The 21,897-nt window shown below is 41.0% G+C and overlaps 1 protein-coding gene across 1 annotated transcript; it reads right to left on the reverse strand.

Moving 5' to 3' along the window:
- Positions 1 to 942: 942 nt before the first annotated feature.
- tigara (TP53 induced glycolysis regulatory phosphatase a) lies at positions 943 to 13,304 on the reverse strand. Its single transcript, XM_080737347.1, has 6 exons — positions 13,242 to 13,304; positions 11,559 to 11,596; positions 10,481 to 10,602; positions 9,766 to 9,843; positions 8,447 to 8,557; positions 943 to 2,886 (listed from the first exon to the last, which is right to left on the reverse strand). The coding sequence occupies exons 1-6, from the start codon at positions 13,277 to 13,279 to the stop codon at positions 2,500 to 2,502; spliced, it is 774 nt and encodes a 257-aa protein (XP_080593473.1). The 5' UTR covers positions 13,280 to 13,304; the 3' UTR covers positions 943 to 2,499.
- Between the last annotated feature and the right edge of the window lie 8,593 nt (positions 13,305 to 21,897).

Genomic DNA, 21,897 nt, shown 5'->3' on the forward strand with positions numbered 1-21,897 from the left:
CAACAGTGTTCTCAACCTGTGGGTCGGGACACCCAGGGGGGTCCCCAAATTATTAACTTAATGTGCAAGGTTGTTTTCTCACTCACCAGTAAACAAACCAACATAAAGCGTAGTGTATAGAGGATATGTGCTTTTTAATACAACTAAAATTACAAATTGTCAAATATTATAGGCAGAAATTGTGAAAATAGCAGATCTACATCTGCTATTTTCATAATAGAACTGTGTTATACAAAATGTGATGCAGTGCTTGTCAGGGTGGGGGCTTCACCAGTTAGAATATGATTATTTTGGGGGTCCGGCCTGAAAAGGTTGAGAACCACTGCTCTACAATGTTACCACCCAACATCGATGATTGCGACCGAAGGTCGCAGTTTAGTGTGTGAAACGGCACATGCTGACTCTGTCTGTCTGTCTGTCTTGTCTGTCTGTCTGTCTGTCTGTCTGTCTGTCTGTCTGTCTGTCTGTCTGGACGTGTACACTTTTCTACGGTCTTATAGGTTTGTTGCTCTGACATCACTGTGATGTCAGGGGAACCACTCTAACAGAATCCCTTTTATGCCCATATATGGAGTTCCCTGATGTCATCAATATTAAGCCCATATCTAACAGGACTTCATATGGGAATGCCCATATATGGAGGCAACATACCACACTAACAGAATCCATACTGTATATGGTCAAGACAGATAGCCAAGACATCCCATATCTGTGGCCTGTTTCTACAGACAGGGATCTCCATGTATGGGCATAAAAGGGATTGTACACAGTATGTATGATGTCAGATGTCATAGACGTCATAGGACTTTCACATAACAAATAACAGAGTAAGCATGTTTGGGCTCTCACAGCATATCTCCATATACAGTACATGGATCTCCATATGGGTACCAGGTGTCTCCATATATGGATAACTGGTCCGAAATACATCATTGACCAGATGGCCAAGACATGGCGCGACCTCGTCGCTTGTCACCCTGAGGCGTCTTACTAGTATAATCATGCTACAGAGCAGTACAACATCCAACATCCAGGTTTCACAGTCAGTAGGTTTCGGTGCTAACTCACAACAGCAACATAAAGTCACTCATTTCCAAAACCGTTAACAGTGTTGCAGTTCCAACAGAGCAGTTATAAACTCCCACAGGACTAAATATAGAAACACAAACTCATTATGGGATGAAAAATAAATAAACAGTACGTGGCCAACACAGAGAAATGAACAGCCAGAGAGAAGACCGGAATTATGACATCACACTGTAATGTCAAAGTCATGCTGCAGCAATGAGAAGATTGAAAATGATTAATAGAGCAGCCATAATTACAGCCCTTCAGGGGAATAAGCTTCACACAATGGGAATAGTACAGAATAGATGTTAAAAAATGTTGATTGCTTTTTATTTGGACAGATGATAGGTTCATTGTTCACCTGCTATGCTTTACATTAGTTTCAATGTGATAGTGTATTGTTTTAGACTGATGCTAGGTTCTTGGTTTACTTGGTTTGATCCTAGATTACTGAGTCACTGTCTATGTGCATTTGATGTATGTGTTCACTGTTTGCCTTGCTTATCGTGTTAAATTATAGATAGACCAATAGACAAACAGATAGACAGATAGATGCACATTTTTAGAAAGGGATCAATTCGCCACATTTTAAAAACATATCTTGTCAAAGAGTTGAAAACAGTTTTTTTGTTATTATTATTATTATTCTATCGGCACTATAGGCTTACTGATCAAGTGTCCACTGGAAACCTAGCTTGTCAGACATTTGTAGCAAGGCTAATGGAAAAGAATGGGGTCAGCTAGTCAGGACCTGCTGGCACTACAGTACAGTATCTCTGACAACGTGGGATGTGCAGAAATCCAATAAGTTATATATGTGGAACAGCTATGGGACCTTACTTAATTTCCCAAGCTGGGCTATTCATACACTGAGTCAGCAATGGCCAGAACCTCATGACTCAGAGGTTAACACTGTACATGGATTTAGTGAGAAGGACGACGATGACCAAGCAAATGGAAATGTATCGTTTAAGGCAGTGGTTCTCAACAGTGGCGGCTCCAGAGAATTGTGTCTGGGGGGGCTATGGGGGAGCTAGTTGTTTTAGATGGGGGCTAATTAATTTTGGCAACAAACAATAATGAATAGTACTAATATAACAAACGAGAAGATTATCTCGCTTCTAAGGTATGGATAACTGAACAGACCAGATCATTGGCAGTTTCCAGCTCGAAATCTGAGGACTGTAGGTGATCGGATAGGGTTTTTGTGAGGCTGAAGATGCTTTCCAGCATAAAAAGTATGATTTTATAGTATGCTTTACATAGAAGTCAGTCATTTGTCTTTCACATATTCCTATACATTTTATTTATTCCTTAAATATTTTTCATCAGTATTGGGTTTGTGAGGTGGGGGGGCTTAGGGGGGTGCTAAGCCTTCATCAGCCCCCTCATAAACGATAACAGCGATTATCGTCCCATCCCTGATCTCCGCTAGTGATTCTTCAAGTGGTCCGCCCTGTGGACGAACACGCAGTGGATGGCCGACAGCCCGACCCCTGCACCGCCGCCGCCGTTCTGCTGCTGTCTGCTCAGAGAGACCACGAACCTGCAGACCCCCGTGTTGGGGCACAGGGAGAACATGTGGCCGTGGTCCGAGCCCTCGGGCAGCGAGCAGCCCAGGTCCTCCACCATGTGGCGCAGCATCACGCGCACGTAGGCTCCGTGGCTGACCACCAGGGCGTGCACGGGGAGCACCCGGACCCCGTCGCACGCCTTCCCCTCCACGGGAGACACCTCCGCCGCCTCTTCCTTCCAGTGGTGGTCCGCGGACATGTGCTGGAGCAGGTGGTCCAGGAACAGCATGACTCGCTCCTTCACCTGGAAACGGAGCACAGACTTATAGATCAGTGGTTTTTCAAACTTTTTCATGTCAAGGATCCCCAAATTGACACTTATTAGCCCACGCTCCCCCATTTGAAAATATATTCCAGGGGCCTCCATTAGAGAAGAGGTTTACGTCTCTACCAGTGATTCTCAACCATTTTAATTTCAAGGACCCCCAGTTTGACATGCATTAAGCTACGGACACCCATTTAATGGTATTTCTGACCCCGATTTATTTAAACCAATGTTACAAATGGAACCAAATGGATGGTTGTTACGACCCTGGGGGTCTTGATATTGTGTATTGTTTATAACCTTCTTTCCCCCTGAGAGGATCTGAGTGAGTGAGGAGTGTGTGTGTGTGTGTGTGTGTGTGTGTGTGTGTGTGTGTGTGTGTGTGTGTGTGTGTGTGTGTGTGTGTGTGTGTGTGTGTGTGTGTGTGTGTTAGGCTGCACACACACTGGAACGCACTAAGTTGTGTGAGAGTTGTGTGGGGGAGGCGGGGGGCAGAGACAGCACAATGCATTCCGGATGGAAGTCTAGTGGTTTGAAGTCTAGTGCGTGTTGTGTGCTTGTTGGATGGTGCTCTGTGCAACCACAGGACTCTCACTAGACTTCAAACCACTAGACTTCCATCCGGAATGCATTGTGCTGTCTCTGCCCCCCGCCTCCCCCACACAACTCTCACACAACTTAGTGCGTTCCAGTCTGAGTGCAGCCTGAGAGAGAGAGAGAGCTGAGGGAGTGGCAGTGGTGTGAATGAGTGATTGAGTGAATGATTGAGAGTAGGTGGTGATTGGCCCAGTGTGGTGCAGAGGGAGTATATAAGGGAGACTTCATCCAGCACCAGGCTTCCTCTCTCTTCACTCCCAACATGGACTGCCAGCAACCAACATCTCATGTTCCCCCAGTTGTACTCATGTGTTTACTGATCTAACAGCCGGGTTTGATAAGAGTGGGGGGGACTTCAAAGTAGGGAGAGAGGAGTACTCGTCAGCAAACAAAGTTACAATACTAGTCTTGGGTGCATGGCTCAGGGAGCAAATGTACCTCACTTTAGTCTTCTTTCATTTTTATTTAGGCCCGAGAGGGCTGAAACGTCCGCGAGTGCTACTGCTGGGGCAATAATTTAATAAAAATGCAAGAAGACTAAATAAAGTGAGTGCTGGCATCTTTTCTAAAGGGTGTTGGGGGGGGGGGGGTCCCTGTTGTTGAGTTCCCTTTTGATCTTTATTTGTTTGGAGGTAGGAGTTAGTTCATTTATTTTATTTTGAGTTACTTATGTGGGAGGGAGTTTAGTTAGGGTTATATTGTGTAGAGTTGTGTTTACTTTGATAACTACTCCCTCACCCTTCAGAAAATAAATGAAAACCCCATTCTATGGCTGCAACCCTGCCTTGCTGGTGGTTCATTTGGGAGGTTCCAAGAGGGGGGTCCCACGTCGTCATGTTGCCCCCCCCAGTCCCCCTAGGCTGGGGTGTAACAGGTTTCTAACTATCATTTAGCTGGGGGGACCCCCTGGAACTCCCTTAAGGACCCCAGATCCCACTTTAAGAACCAATGCTTTAGATCAGTGGTTTTCAACCTTTTTACATATTAAGGTCCATTATTTATTCTGCATTTGAGTCACGGACCACCATTTGATGAGAATCAACCAAAAAGTTAGAATAGTTTCTTACCGGTATGTTAATAATGATTTTGTCAACAATTTCATTCTGTATTGATGTGGTACCATAGGAGAGATAAGAAGCAAACAATTCTTCAGCATTCTCTGATTGGGTAGACTTTGTCAATTAAGTAATGCAGATGTTTAACAATTATTTAACTATTGAGAGTGTAAAATGACATTTGGCTTCTGGTACACTCAATTGTTGGTGTGGTTAACTTCAGCTGGGTCACCACCTACCTGACAACCAGGCATACCTCATGAACTGGTAGGTGTGGCCACATAAAAACATAATTTTAACTTTCTGTAAACGTGCTCCTAGTATAATCATAATACCTGATCATCACACATCACTCTGAGAGAGTATTAATGGAACCAAATGGACGCGTAAGGATCAATTTGGTTCCATTTGTATTTTGTACACTTTTAGAGTTGCAGATATGTTACAGATACTGTATATGTCCCCTCAATGAGACTAAGAACCACTGATATAATGCAACGGTTATATAACATAAGTTATAACAGATTATGGTATAACATGTGCTGTTGTAAGGCAATGGTTAACTTGTGAATGACGTTGCATGCCCATATATGGAGTTCCCCAATGATGGAGAGGGCAAGAGAGATGGGAGATACTTTGCGATACTTTGTCTGTTATACATTTGGACATCTACAGTATATGAGCAGGACAATTTGTTAGTTGATTTCGAAACAGATGACACGATGCAAGAGAAATGTAGTCCTAAGGTTTTTTTTGTCCCTTGTCTACAAGAGATTAATGAACCTTATAGAGAATAACGCTGAATAAGACTCTCGCTGCAAGAGCTAAGTGGGAAGATATACAGTACACATCGAATATACATTAACTCGTAAACTAGAGCAGTGGTCTTCAATGTTTTTCAGGCCAAGGACCCCTTAGCTGAGATAGAGTTGAAGCAGGGACCCCTTAGCTGAGAGAAATGTAAAATTCCTTGTGTGATTCCTCTCACACAAGAGTAGTGACTCTGAGGACTCTGTGTGTGTGCGTGCGTGCTTAAGATTGCGAAGCAGGGCGTTGCTGAAAAAGAGCATACGTGCTCAGCGAACCTCCCCTGGGTAAATAAAGGGTATAGAAAAAAAGAAAAGGGAAAAGGGAGACAGCGGCCAAAGATTGATGTTTTTCTTCGGTTTTGCTTACGCACTTGGTGATGCGCCGATGCGGTGATGCGCGCATCACCATCCTTTGGGCCGGTCACGTATATGCAAGCAGCACCAGGCCTGATCAGGATCATACTGCATTAGTTAGCCTCCAGCCAAGTCAAGTATCTCTCAAATAGAACATCCTTACCACCCACACAGAGACACACACACGCACGCGCGCGCGCACACACACACACACACACACACACACACACACACACACACACACACACACACACACACACACACACACACACACACACACACACACACACACACACACACACACACACACACACACACACACACACACACACACACAGCTCTCTTCTTACACTGAGAGGTGACTTTTTAATCAGGTCCAGACTAGTAGTGAACATTTGTTGTACGATTGTGTGACTGTGTAGATGTGCGTCGTCACTCCGTGCTGGGGAATGTAACTAAGTAGATTTACTCAAGTGCTTCAATACAATTTTTATGTTCTACTCCAGTGGTTCTCAACCTTTTCAGGCCGTGACCCCCAAAATAAATATATTTAAACTGGGGAGTGGGGACCCCCAATGACAAGCACTAGAGGCATAACATTTTGTATAACACGGTTCTATGCGTTGCGAGGCGTTGTGAGCATGTAGATCGTCTATTTTCACAATTTCTGCCTCTAATATTTGACAGTTTGGCCAATGTAATTTGTCATTTTGGAGGTATTAAAAAGTCCTTAAATTGTCACTTTAGAAATGTGCAGATATCCTAAATACACTTAAATGTTATGTTGGTTTGTTTACTGTTGAGTGAGAAAACAACATTATTTGGGGACCCCCCTGGGGGTCCCGACCAGACAGGTTGAGAACCAGTGTTCTACTCCACCAATTCTCAGTATTATTTTCACTCCACTACGATTTGTACAATTAGTTTTCATATAATTTGTATTATTATAATATACAGGTAATTAAATTAAATTAAATTAAATTAAATTAAATTAAATTAAATTAAATCTGAAATCTATAATGACTACTTTTACTTTTGTTATATTATAATAACGAGTATATTTTGATGTAAATAAAAATACTTTTGGACTTTTACACAAGTACAATTTTGAATAGAGGAATTTTACTTGTAATAGAGTATTTGTATATTGAGTTTACTTCTTCCACCACTGTGTGTTGTACCTTAACCAACCCACCCACGCACACACACTTAGTTTATGTACAATGCATGAGATTTGGATACTTAACGTCCCAATAAACTAGATGACTGCATGCTGCCATCTAGTGGTACATGGTGCACATTACATCCTGGAAGAGTCAGTTTACCCTAGCCATGTACAGTATGTGTATGTACACAGACCTAGATTGAATTCATAGTCAAAATACTTGTTTATGTACTAACAGATATGTATGGAGTATAAAGACTTTTTTTTTTTTTTTTTTACATTTTGTAAAAAACTAAAGAGAAACAATGGGATTTTATTTTATTTGACCACTTAAGGCTTGTTTAACGATTTCTAATGTGTCACATCATGACATTGTGGGCTTGTAGATTATTTGTGAAAAGAAGACCAGTTACCCATATATGGAGACCCCTGCATGATAGTCATCAATGTTATGTCAAAACTTGACATAACCAGCCACACAGATATGGGCCATGCCTTTGCCATCTGGCCAGTGATATATATCGATGACATCAGGGATACTGTGTACCGCCTTGCGTGGTTTTAGGCCTAACTCTGTAGGAGCAGTGTCCAAAAATGTGTTTGCAAAAATCGGCCTGATGGTGGCGCTAAATCGGACAGATCCATGTCGATGACATTACTCTATACACATATACTGTGTACTGCTTTGCGTGATTTTAGGGCAAAATCTGTAGGAGCATTGTCCAAAAATGTGTTTAGCAAAAATCGCCCTGATGGTGGCGCTAAATGGGACAGATCCATGTTGATGACATGACTCTAGACATACTGTGTAGCCTACCGCTTTGTGTGATTTTAGGAAAAAATCTGAAGGAGCAGTGTTCAAAAATGTGTTTATTTTAAACATAGGCCAAATTGTCAAATATTAAAGGCAGAAGTGTTGAAGAACCACTGCTCTAAGTGAGAAGCATCTCAGCATTGAGTGTGAGAATGAAACACAGGCTCTCCTTCCATGTTTCAGTGAACGAGGCACTCACTGGTCGCTTGACATTTACGGAGCATGCCAGTCATCTGTCCCTCCCCAGGCCCCCCTCCTTACATTCTGTAACTCGGCCCTAGTGGTGGTAAACACAGTGCAATGTACGGTTCATTTAAATGTTAGACCACTGAAGAGCCTTTCTATGTTAAGACTAGTCATGGTAAGAACATGTAACTACCGCTTGGAGAATGAGAGAGAGAGAGAGAGAGAGAGAGAGAGAGAGAGGGGGGGGGAGAAGATAGAGCTCATACATACAGTATGTGCAGCAATCTAACGGTTCTCAAAGTGGAGTCCGAGGAGCCCCAGGGGTCCTTGAAGGGGCTCAAAACGGTTCCCCAGCTAAATATATTAATATAGCATAAAAATCACTTTAACCACTTTTAAAACTAAACTAAATAATCAACATCGTAGGTCACAAAAACCGGGGGTCCCTAAGCACAAAATCGTGTGCCGCGGCCACATGCATATTGACTTGGAGAACCACTGCTGTAATCAGACAGTGAACAGCATCGTGTGTGCGTGCATGCGTGCGTGCGTGTGTGACCTGTTGTTGGGTCTCTCCCTGTGGGGGGGTGAAGTCTGGAGAGGTCTGTCCTGCAGCCTGGGCCATGTCCCTGAACTCCTGGACCGGCCTGCCCTCTGCCACCCCGAAGCTCTACAAACACATAAACACACACGCACTCACACTTTAATTATTTTATACAGATCTGCACATGAGGCGAACTTTTTAACTGCCGGGCGCTCGGGTGGTGCAGTGGTGAAGTCCCTGCCTACCACCACGGAGGTTATGGGTTCCAACCTCCAACACACCGTGGTGCATCCGGCTTTGCCAAGCGTCTACACTCTAATTGGCCCGGGGGGGGGGGTCCAGGCAGGGAGTGTTGGGCAGGAGGAGTAGGACGAAGGCTCTACGTCCTCCCGGTGGGGGTTCCTCACCAGTAGGTGAGCCAGTAGGATAGATAGATTATTTCAGTCCCATTTGACAGCCAGTATATTACAATACATACAGCAATCAGTATACACTGGATGGTCCGAAAGGGTATAGAAGCCAAAGCTTATATTATAATGCAGACCCCATATCAAAAAATATAATATATTTGATTTGACAAAACTGAAAAACTATTTGATAAATAGTCTTGCTAATCCAAGAAGAAGAATAACAAAAGAAACAAGTGTCAATCTGGTTCAGCGCTTTGTCAAGTGGCAATATGGAAGTATTGCCACAAAACTACACCAAACTAAACCTCTTGGTAGAGATTTATAAATAATAATTCTAATACTATATAATAAACACATATAATATACATATTATACACATGTAATATATACAGTAAGACTCACACCCACTATAGTGCCGATTTTATTGTTTATACATTTATTACTTATAAACCCATTAATATATTTAGAAATATCTGTATATTTATTTATGATTAGGACGCTCATATAATTATAATATATTATAATGTTTTGTATTTATTTATTATCTTATAGTTTAGATTTTTCTTTCTTTTTTTTAATTTAGTGATTGGTGTGCATATTTTCAGTTCTTTATCCAAGCTATTCCATAAACGTATCCCTCTACAGATATGCACCTATCTTTTGTGTTGGTTCTTGAGGATACAACAGCAGTGACAACACAGAAATGTGTGTGGGTTGGGATCAATTGGCATAACGACTCAATTCGGGAGGAAAAAAAGGGGTAAAAATTATTGGCTACTCAAATAAATAAAATAATTGTTACATTAAAATACATTTTAAAATAACCGGCAAAACGTTGGAGTCCTACCGACTCCAAAGTCGGGAATCGGACCCAAGCATGTGCCATGGGCAGGGTCTCAATAAGAGAGAAGTCATGACACTCACCCTCTCCTTGAGTGAAGGATCCGTCACAATCTGAAGACCACTGCAACTGTCATTGTGTTTCATTATGGCCTCAGCCGTCTGCAAAACACCAGCACACACACTTCATTATTCAATTCAAAGGTGCTTTATTGCCATGAGAAAACATACGTTTACATTGTCAAAGCGAGTGTCAAAATATAATACAAACTGTTGAAAAGGGGGAACATAATATATAGGCCTACAGTACAGCATTGCGTAAACAGAGCTATGTCACATTTCGTCGTTATACACAAAGATTTTTTAAACAAATATCAGCAATGTTTTGCAGTCGCTTAGGGACAAATAGCAGCATTTTTTCTCAAAACTATTTCAATAGTATTTTAAAAAGGGTGGATGTATTCCATTCTCTAGCCTTCTTTTATCGCAACAGTTGCACATTGTTGTATTTCTGTATGGATGTTTTTTGTTGTTGGTCATGTTTTCAAACTCAATTTGGATGTGGGACATATGTGTCTCTGATGTCTTGGTATAGTGGGCAGGTGGTTAGAGAGTGTAGCTCTGTGTCCAGTGTCCACCGCATTTTGTGTGTAGTGAGTGCATAGTCTCTCTTCCCTTGGGAGTGGGGTCTGTCTGTGGCGGCCTTTCTCTATTGCAAGGTTGTGTTCACAAAGGATGCAACACTTAATCACACTAATCCATTACAAAACATGATCTCTAATCCTCGGCATTGTCTGACCTGTCGAGCTCGCAGCATGTCACTGACAAACACCTTGGAGAAGTGGACATCTTTCAGGTACCTGCCCACAGAGTCAGCCTGCTGCAGGCCTATCTCAGACAGAGGAGAGTCTATAGCCTGGCCTGCAAGATGAAGACATTTAAATATCACCAACAAGTATCTCTGTGTGTCCAAAACTTACCTCTCAGGATTCAAATGCAAATGCAAAAAAAAAAAAAAACCCCTAGCTCTACGAGTTTAGAGCTTGTAGATGTGCTATTTTAATTTACGGGGAAAAAAAGTATAAAATATGGAGATAAGAGGTTTCTTCCCGACAGCAACAATATCTAATAATAATAATAATGACTAAATATTAGCCGTTTGGAAAGGCACCAGTGTGAATGAAGTAGTATATTTATTTTACCTTATCCTATGTTGCTGCAATGTGTTTTATTCAGCGTTATTGTGTAATGTATGTAAATTGTCACGTTTTCTGAGAGGAGCACAATGGAAATAATCCTGGATATTATTGTGTTTTATCATCAAATTGCTTTGCTGATTGCTAGCCTCAGTTCCTCAGGCAGGACATTCCAAAGCCTGGGAGCCTATTTCCTTGCGGTATTATTACATTTTGAACCAACGGACTTCCATACCGGACTGCAAAAGCCAAATGGACAATTAAGGGTCTATTTGCTTTTATAAGTAGTAACAAACAAACAGATAAACTGAAACAGGATTTACTGAGCAGGTTCCACTTGATTTAAAAGTTGTTCCAACAGCACTATGCAGTTTGGGGTATCAGTGGCCACTTTGGACACAATTAACATGGCAGCCAACGTATTTGACTTCATTACCCAAGAGTCTCTGCAAGCATGTCCGGCGAGGGCGCGCTGCCAGTCTTCGCATTGACTGGCAGTTCTGGCGTAGTAATACAGTGAACACAAGCCTAGCAGGGACCCATCTGAGTCTATATATTTATGGAAGGATGATTGTTATTGCTTAAATATGAAACTTTATAATTGTGTGGGAGATAATGTGCTATAGTTGTTAAAAGGTTACATACAGTAGTGCTGCTTTAATTTATGCTTTTCAATCATACCTTGTAAAATGCCATCTTTGTTGAATTGTGTTTCCCCACTGGAAAACAAAACAAAAAAACACAACAAAAAAAACACAAAATTAATAACACGCGTCAGTATCATGTCAGTGTCAGTATCATGGTATCATGGTCAGCATCATGGTCAGTATCATGGTATCATGTCAGAATCATGGTCAGCATCATGTCAGTATCATGTCAATATCATGGTCAGTATCATGTCAGTATCATGGTATCATGTCAGTATCATGGTCAGTATAATGTCAGTATCATGGTCAGTCAGTATAATGTCAGTATCATGGTCAGTATAATGTCAGTATCTAAATACGGAATCATTCAAGCACCTTAAAAACAGTCCGGCTGAAACACAAAAGCCGGAGTAAAAATATTAAAAATGACCCCAAACAGGCTTGCAAGTGAAATATCACTTTTAGTTTAGTTTAATCTATATTCCACACGAGTGAGCGACGAGTCTGACACTTTGTGGACTTGACACTTCCTACGCTACGGAGCTGCATGCGTTGAAGCCGGGTCACTGAAGTGAGACTCGATCGTCTCATGAATGAGCAAGACAGACGATAGACGCGACGTCGATCCACAAACCAAAACCCTCTACATTATCTATCTATAAATGCGAGAAGTCTCTGCGTGTCTGTAATCCGCGTATCTCGAGAACCGTTCGTCCCACCGGCTTCAGATTCGGCACGCGCGTTCCCCGCCGCGGCGCGGAGTGCAGTGCCGGGTCTCGACCCGACCCGACGCGCGGTTTTCCCGAACCGGCGCGAAACGTTCGGAATCTCCTTATGCGGGGTTGATTGTTGACATCAGGCTGTTCCGGAGGAAATCGGCGAAAGCTCTGACTCATTGTGACATCACTTCATAAAAGGCTCTGACATCACGTACGCCACATGAGTCAACAAAAAATCTCTGTGATTGTGTATGTATGTATGTAATCCGCGTATCTCGAGAACCGTTCGTCCCACGGGCACGCACGTTCTCCATATATGGGCATAAAATGAATGCCCCCATATATGGGCATAAAATGGATTGCAGACAGACAGATACAGATATCTCCATATATGGACATAAATGGACAGAGGCAAACAGATGGTCAAAGATCTCCATATATGGGCATAAAATGGACGCAGACAGACAGATACAGATATCTCCATATATGGGCATAAATGGACACAGGCAAACAGAACCGGCACTGTGTCTGCAACACAGTTGGAGGCACAGACAGATACTCCATATATGGGCATAAAATGGACGCAGATAGACAGATATCTCCATATATGGGCATAAAATGGACCCAGAACTATAACTGCAGTGATCTCCATATATGGACATAAAATGGACGCCGACAGACAGATACAGATATCTCCATATATGGGCATAAATGGACACAGGCAGACAGATGGTCAAAACGGGTCCTATGAAAACAGGTATAATGGGGTTTGCATTAAAGGGCGGGGCATTCATTCCCTATTTACATTGTTCCGAGTTGGCCAGGTCGCCGACTAGACGCTGCTTCTAGTTTGCTATAATGTGCCGTTAACCAGTCAACGTAAACAGTAGGTTTGTAAAGTTCATCGATACTCCCCGCCCCATGCAGCACGTGCTGATAGAATAATGAAACGATATGAGTGAGAAACAAGCCAGAATGATAATGAACAGCCTACTTACTGTCGGACAACAGTCAAGCCAAATGTAAACAGTGTCATTCTTTAACATGGAGGTAGACTACTGTTAGTGCACTGTCTGTCTGACTGTAGTAGAGTGAGACAGAAAGCACGCTGAAACCAGAGCAGTATAATCAGAGAGTGGTGTCACCGCGGGGTCAGAAACAGCGCTGGTCACGTGGTTCATTGTCACTTTACACCTCATAGACTTCACACACATAGATATATATAAGAAGGCTAGATGGCGCAAGGCGGAGTCGGCGGCGTCGTTCACTGGCGGCCATCTTAGGACAGGACCATCCCCCGCGTCCTGCCGTTGTATTGTGCCTGTAAGGTGAGTGATCTGCACACTTAAAGTTGTACTATGTAACTTTTTTTATAAAACAAATCTTAAAATTCTCCTAACTATTAAATCACAAAAGTTTTAGAAGATCCGCGCCGTGAATTTCAGCCTGTAAAGCCTTCTCTGTATGTAAACTGAGATCCTTGCCGTGGACCGGATCTCGCGCCAAAATTGCGTCATCACACTACCGGCCAATCACAGCGAGGGTTATACAACTGCCGGCCAATCACAGCGCATCTTGAAGTGGGGTCGCTATGGCAGCCATATTTGTTGTCGCCCGTTTGTACCATCCCTTCTCTAGGTAATTTCGCCTACCAGGCATGGTGAAGGAGTCCGTATCTCTGGAATTACTGAACGCACAGGAACAAGGGACCCCTTAAAAGATAGATCTCAGCGAGGTGGAGGCAGACGCGGGGGTCTGAAGGTACGAAAAACGTCCGAAAGACGCGGACGCGACCGCGGTTTGCTATAGGGCTAATGACCACTAGTTGGGCATCTTACACAGTATGGCTTTAAATACTCTTTACTCTCTGAAATCTTGACCGATTTACTAACGGTTTGGATTATTACAAACATTATTAGCGTGGCTATGAGCTCAGGCTGGTTGACATGTTGAAATTGAAGCTTTTCATTTCGAAAAAAGAGCATGCAGCATAGTTAAGTGACATGGCTGCTTGCACAAGTTCATCAAGACAACAACAATCGAGATTTTCAAATATTATCAGGTTTTCCTGAGACCAATAACTATTTCATGACAACTAATCTTTTGTCTAAATTACATTTCTTTGTGTGGATATTGTTGTATTTTTTAGCTGCAGGCTAAGAGACAAGAAAGAGGCTGTGAGTGTGAGCTAGACCTATATCTTATTACAAAGTTGACAGCAAAGTTACAATGGTGGGAGAGGCAGAATTACATGATTTCCAAGCGGTTTGGTTTGTTAAAAATATCTTACATTTAGATACATTGATACAGGGAATTGCTGGCTTTTTGTTTACAGAAATAGGCCTAGGCTATGTGAACTTAAGTCTGTTGTGAAGATGCCTGATTGTTTTGCTGCCTAATGCCTATGGCTGCTCCAATGAAAGGAGTAGGCCTATCCAAATGGAACCTGTGGGATCACCTGCCACAAATATGACAATATTATATTATAATTAGGATAATCATTATGTACAATACAAGTTCTGCTTCACAGGAACAACAGGGCTGTGAGATAATAACATTGCAAGAGTGTTGTTGACCCTGGCTTTTAGAAATATTTCTACCACCTGTTTACACACTTTTTAACTCTTTTATTGTGGTTGTCTTATTCTCAAAGTTTGCATAGGCTAATGCATACATGCATACATACATAGTGTACATAGGCCTACATACATCCTACATAAATCCTTAAAGGAGTAGTTCACCCCCAAAACGACTTTTTTTATATAGATTATTCACACCATGGAGACTTGAGTTCAATAATTTCTTTTTGTGTTTGTCACATTCTTCACAAAAAAATGATTATAGTAAATTTACCTCCATTGATTCCGGATGGGGACGAATGCATTTGGGTCCCCTTCCGGAATCAATGGGGGTAAATTTATTGGGGTAATAATAATATTAATAATATTATAATAATCTGTCTACTGCTAATTTCAGGATTTGTTGTGCGACGCTCTTTGAAGAAGCTGTCCTGTGATGTCTGCCGGGCCAGCCTTGTGACCGATGCTGAATCTGCCTGTAAGGACAAGAGCTACCACCTGCTGACCCTGAAAAGCAATGGAGGTCTGGTGATACCATCTGTTCTGAAGGCATGGTGAAGGCAGCAGAGTGGGTCGTTCGCCAGGCATCTGCAGAATCCAGATGAAAACAGCCCATAGGATAGGAGGATAGGTTCAGAGGATGTGTTTTTGCTCAGGCATTGACAGTCACCACCATACACTGATGAAGTTAGTTATGTCCCTGTTTTTTAAGCTGAGGCTGCACCATATTGCTAAAATGACTACCCAAAACAGTCCTTTTTAAAGGCCATTCGCTGAAACTCTGTGTGCACATACGGAAGCCTAATTTTGGCTTCGAGCCAATGTTCCTCAGTGGTTTATACTGTATATATATATATATATATATATATATATATATATATATATGTGTGTATATATATATATATGTATGGAAACATTTCATCCACAATTCCATGCTGTATTGATCTGGTACCATAGGAGAGATAACAGGCAAACAATGATCAAATAAAACATTCTTCTACATTCTATAATTGTGTAGTCTTCTTGTAAGTAATGCAGATGTTAAATAATGGGTCATTTTTCCCCCAATGAATGTATTTGAGTCTGGTTTACCTCCTTTTTAGGCTTTACATTTAAAGTTGACTCCAAGCAAGAACGTATGAGCCCATGAGTAGTGCACTGAATGCCATCTGAGAAAAGGAACCCACTGTGATTTTGCTATTCAGTTAATGCTACAGGTATACTTGATGATGGTAAATCCTGTCTGTCTCTCTACACTGCCACACCACCGCCCTCTCAACAGCCCCCAACAGTTCCAGTCTAACCCCCAACCTCATTGATCATTGTTGAGCTGTTCAATACAATATTGGTCCATTGAACCTTCAAACAGGTGTACTGCATGTAGCCTACTTCAATATCAAGGGCCACCAAAAGCTACCTGTGCAGCATGGGGTTTAACACAAAAAAAAAAGATTATTTATATATCATGATTATTGCTGTTATGACTATAGTTGGTATATATTATGTATGTACTCGTCTAGCTGTTAGTGGTCTGATTTCAGAGGGAGGGGAGGATTGGTCATGTTACTGATTGGGAAATGACTTGCAGTTGCAGTGCTGAAATAAAATGTATTATTTTAGTTAAAAAAGAGGTTTATTTGGTTTTGTTATGTCCTTAATAAAATAACCTTGAAGCCCCATCTCTAATCTCATATTTTACAGAATGGCAACATGAGACTATTTTATATGAAATAAATATAAGCCAAATGAGACAGTTTTTTATATTAAATAAATACATTGATACATTTAATACATAATGTATTAAATAATATAAATATTACTAATAATGGAACTATTACATGTTATATTTACAATATAAATACAGTGTGTATAGCTAATTGCTTTACTTTACCTATATACTTAATGTTATTTCATATGGAAATCCATGGTTATAATTATTCTAAGTATACAGTAACGTAGCTACGTTTCTTAGGTTTATAACAAACCAATCCGTTTCAAAATAGGTTGAAAATTGAGCAAGCTCTGGTCATTTAAATAGTTCATGCACTATAGAAATGAATGTTAAACTGGGCGATCGGTCCTGTCCCAAGATGGCCGACCTGTAGCGTCGTCAGTCCCCATTGGCCAACAGCGGGCGTGAGCTATCTAGCCTTTATATATATCTATGTTCACACACACACACACGGAGTTCTGTCATCAGCGCGTCATAGCTGGGGGCGGAGTCAAGCGTGGGGGAATCAGAGCACCAACCATAGAGGCACCAACCCCCATTAGTAGAATGGGTATTTCCGTGTTTTCAAATCCGATTTTTTAATAGTATAGCGATGTTTTAATTAATTGCAATGTCTTACATTGATTCATTGGTTGCCAATGGACAAAAAATGATGCATTTAAAATTAAACAGCTTTGGGATTAAATATTCTCTGATATTATTAAGGACAGGTCGCATCATCAAAGACCATGGGTTATCTAGACTATCCGTCTGGTATTAGACACTGTTACATTTATTTTATGATAAATTAAACTTATCGTATCAAAAAACGAAAAGCATTAATTAATCAATGATGGTTATAGAGCACATTAAATGAATTCCAGTTGTCTACAGCCATTAACAGCTTGTTATCATGCACGGATTTTGACACAACGCAACACAACACAATCCTATCCTAAATAGTTTCAAACCTGCAGAAAATACTTTTAAACTGGCGTCGATCCTGCCATATATTCAAAGATCGGTCTCTATCCTACTTGAACTCACTACGATGTGTTCTATAAACAACATTGACGACTTAACGACTGTTGTTTTTTGATATTAGAGTAAGTTTAATTGATCATATATTGTAATTGTGTCTCTACCAGGTGATTAAAGACATACTAATGTAAACAGGTTTTGTAGCATAGAGGGAAGAGGGGGACCACGGGTGCTTATATTGTGCAACTCTGACACATGCACGGGGGATAATCTGAGTGGTACTTAATTATATTGATTCCTTACTGCAAATGTACAAAAAACTATCTGCAGTAGCATCGTGATTAATTGTTGTCCTTATAGGACTGGTCGGATCAATGCCATGGTTATCTGACTGATTTAATCACCTGGTAAGAGACACACTTTCACATTTTCATGAACATGATCAATTACACTAATCACATCAAAAAACAAAGGCCATTAATTCAGCAATGATGTTCATGGAACACGTAGGCTACGGGAAGGACACAGGAGGAGGATGCCATTGTAAGTGTATTAGGCAATGGGAATGGATTTAGACCATATTCACGTTTCAAATCTATTGACGACTAATGGGCCTGGCTGTTGGATTTATATTGTGGCACGTTTAATTGATCATATCTCATATTAATATTAGTGTCTCTACCAGGATTGAAATGAACACTGCATGTGCAAACATGTTTTTTTGTAACACAGGGAGTAGAGTAGATGGAGAGAAAAACAGATCTCCGATCTCAACTCATGCTTGTGTAACTTGGATAGCCTACAGAAACGACAGATCTCCATCTCAGTCAGTGCTTGTGTAATTTGCGGGGAATATATTAATCTGACTCTGATTACAAACCACTTGAACTCCGACTCCTATATGCCAGGGAGAACATAACCGGGGTCCAACCTATGTGCGAGCTTGTTGATTTTTGGCACGGCATAGATTGGCAAAAATAGATTTGGTGTAGTAGACTGAATATGTGGTCAACGTATAAAGAGTAAAATTGGGTCCCGTTTTATTCCAGAGGTTTTGATGAGGCAGGAGTAGTAGTTTAGACGAGGTGGCGAGGTACAGTAGCTCCGTGCTGCACAGCGGTGCGTTCAATCAATCAATCAGTCATCCATAATAGGCTTGTTATCTTAATAATAAGTGAACTTTACGACGGCGAGTGAACGATTGCGTTCCAGAAGTCCTTCTGATGGATTGTTCTTGGCTGTCGAGTGTTTTATCGTCCAAAAAAATCGCTCTGAACGTGATTAAAACGATAGTGTACTGTTTACGCTGTATTAACTCAATGGGGAAAGGTGGTTTGTTTTCCCCCACGCTCAAAGCGGATGTGACGTTTATGGGCGTTCCTTTCTAGCTCCGTGTTGGTGTCCGGTTGGCCGTTTGTCACTATACGCCAATAGATGTGTGCGTAGAAGACCTGGCCCCATGAAGTGAACGGGAGTGACGCAACTCTCCATTCTAGGGCTCTGGCTGAAACCTACCGTCATAATACGGACTATAAATATATTTAAAGGGATAGTTCAGGCTCAGGCATTTGAGTGTGCGTGTACCCCTAGGGGTACGCAAGGGTACTGCAGGGGGTACGTGAGAAAAAAATATAGCAATGGGAACATGTATTTAGTGTTATGGTCATTGGTCAATAATAAAACATTGACAGACTTTGTGTGAAACTGCTCATCTGTAAATTATTAAAACCAAATTACATCAATACCTTGACTAGTAGGCCTAGGCCTACAACTGTTAAAGAAAAAAAGAAATGTAGTTTATTTGACATTATGCTGTTTTATTTTGAATGTAGGCCTATTGCATGTGAACTGGACTTTTTTTTCTAAATTTTTCTAAGCAAAATGCTGTATTCAAGGGAAGGGGATAGCCTACTCAGCTTCAGAAATCAGTATAAACTAGAAAAGAACATTTCTAAGACATTTTAAGTGTGCCTGCAGCTCGCTAAGTGTATGCAACCTTGTGTAGTGGTTGGTGTTAGCATTAGCATTAGCGGTAGTAGCGGTTAGCCGTTGGGACTGTGGGACCACCCACCGAGTTTTTTTTATCATTACAGCTCGTCCCTATTGGCCATCTATTTAAGTACTCACGCCAAGTTTCAAGACGGTACCATGCTGTGAACTGGAGTTATGGCTGTTTAAAGCTCAGCCAATTGGAAGTCAGAGGGGGCGGGGCTTCAGCAATTAGCCTACAGTTTGTCGCTATTGGCCAGATTCGTGTGAGCGTTTTAAAGTTTAAATCATGTTGCTAGGCAAAAGTATGCCAGAGTAATGTGGCGCGAAAGTTTCTGTTGTTTTTTTTTCGGAGTCCCCCATTCAAAGTCAATGGGGTTTTTAGGCGTTGTTTTTTGCTAATTACATTGCCATGGTAACACAGATCGGCAAGAAAAGTAATAGCACCCCATTCCCGGCCGAGCCGCACATTTTGATGTATATATTGCGGGAGTGACATAAATCGTGCGGCAGTTATTACGTGCCGAAATTTGTGGCGACATGACTGACTTACTTACTTACTTAAAGGAAAATTCCAGACTAAAACATAATACCACTTAATCAGACTTTTATCACGTATGTACATACCTGGTATGATGGATTTTTATCATAGTCCTTCCAGTTTTTACTTCTCCTGGACTCCTCAGATCTCTCTCCCACAGCCAAAACGGCGGTCAATTGAGGTCCTCCAAAAGCGCTAATTTTCACCGCTCCAAAGTCACCTTTTCCATCATAAATCTTTTATTTATAGTTCCTAGAGACGATATAGTCCGCAGTTAATCCCCAAACAGCATGCATTTCCTGAAACGGATCAATATTTACCTCAACTCCTCAAGAGAAGAAGAATGAAGTCTCGCGTCTCGCGTGATTACCGCGTCCCCTTTAGCGAAAATGAAAGCTTTCTCCTGGAGTTATTACAGCCAGTATGTACACAACAAGGCATCGTGGTATATATATAAAAAATAAGAAAGCAGAAGAATATAATCTAGTTAGTCTGTTGATCGCTAGAATCTAGTAATATGACTGAGAAGGATTGGATTCACAACAAAGCATAATAACGGACTTCCTTCCTGTGGTCATAAGGTAATTCTATTACCTTATTTATTTTTATTTTCCTCATTACATTTCTTCGATTTTATTTATTATTTATTGATGGAATTACTTACAAAATAACTTTGACATGTATTATTATTATTTGTAAACAATGTAGGCTACAATATAAACACAAAATAATCGTATTTTCCTCAAGACATTCTGCAATGCCTCACCAAATAAACTTTAGGTAAAAATTACCTCATGACCGGCATTATGAGGTAATTTTCCCCCATCACAAGTAAAAACTTGTGATGGGGTACAAACATAATTACACACTAACAAATGCCTAAAAAAACATACAATAAAAATAATTAATTATGTAATTAATATGTAAATGTCCTAAACTCCTCCCCCTAGAGGTGGGCTTTATCTATGCTCCACCCTCTCCTACCGGAGTTAAAAGAGGGCGTGAAGAAAAGGTTGGGCTCCTCCCTCTCCTACCAGAGCTAAAAGAGGGGTTGACGAGGGAGGTGGGCTGATTCCATGCGCTTCGCCTTAAAAAGACCAAAGTCGAAGACTTTCCAGTAGTGAGATTCAAACCCACAACCTTCAAGTTGTGAGTCCTCTGCTTTACCACTGCACCATCAGGATTTTCACACTACTATCATGTCGGAGGTTATATTTAAAGTAAAAAGGAGAGCCTGCAGGTCAATAGATGAAAATCCACAGCAAACACCTCTACCCCTGACAGAGTGACTGAATCTACTAGATACACCCTCTTATGACCAGGGTTCATTATGACAACTGCAATTTAGGTTGTTCTTTAAAACAATCTCATTAGAACACCCAGATTTACACGTTCATTGAAAGCACATTTTATTAGTTTCAGATGATCAAGATGATCAAGTGCATTTGCGGTTTTCACTTTTGAATAAAAAATATGACTATGTTTGCAACTAGTTTCACAATGTGGTATTATAACCATAGCTTAATTGATTATCTAAATTAAGTTTATTCGAGAAAACTTCTGAACTGCATTGCTTTGAGCTGTTCTGATAAATTACATAAATTGAAAACTACCACTTCCATTTTATGTATTTATTGCAAAAAAAAAAAAAACACCAATTATTTAAACAAACAACTGATAGCTGTACTGCAAACAATTTAGCCTCACAAGAAAGTATGACATTATTTTTTTAGCATGACGTTATGTGACATTTTTCATAGATTACTCCCATAAAACATACTAAACCCCTTTTAGTCAGGGTGTGACTCAAGTGTTAGTCAAGAGGCAGAGCAGATCTAATAGACAATGTTTTT

This window comes from Nannobrachium achirus (genome assembly GCF_963921795.1).
Source record: "Nannobrachium achirus genome assembly, chromosome: 11".
NCBI classification, from domain to species: Eukaryota; Metazoa; Chordata; class Actinopteri; order Myctophiformes; family Myctophidae; genus Nannobrachium; species Nannobrachium achirus.

What these genes read in the sequence shown, in the direction of transcription:
- tigara (XM_080737347.1), bottom strand. Translation starts at nt 13,279, where the DNA reads ATGACACTGTTTACATTTGGCTTGACTGTTGTCCGACA. An exon ending in CAAAGATGGCATTTTACAAG is followed by an intron (nt 10,603 to 11,558) that starts GTATGATTGAAA and finishes TTCATCTTGCAG; the next exon opens with GCCAGGCTATAGACTCTCCT. An exon ending in AGGGAGAGACCCAACAACAG is followed by an intron (nt 2,887 to 8,446) that starts GTCACACACGCA and finishes CTCCGTTTCCAG; the next exon opens with GTGAAGGAGCGAGTCATGCT.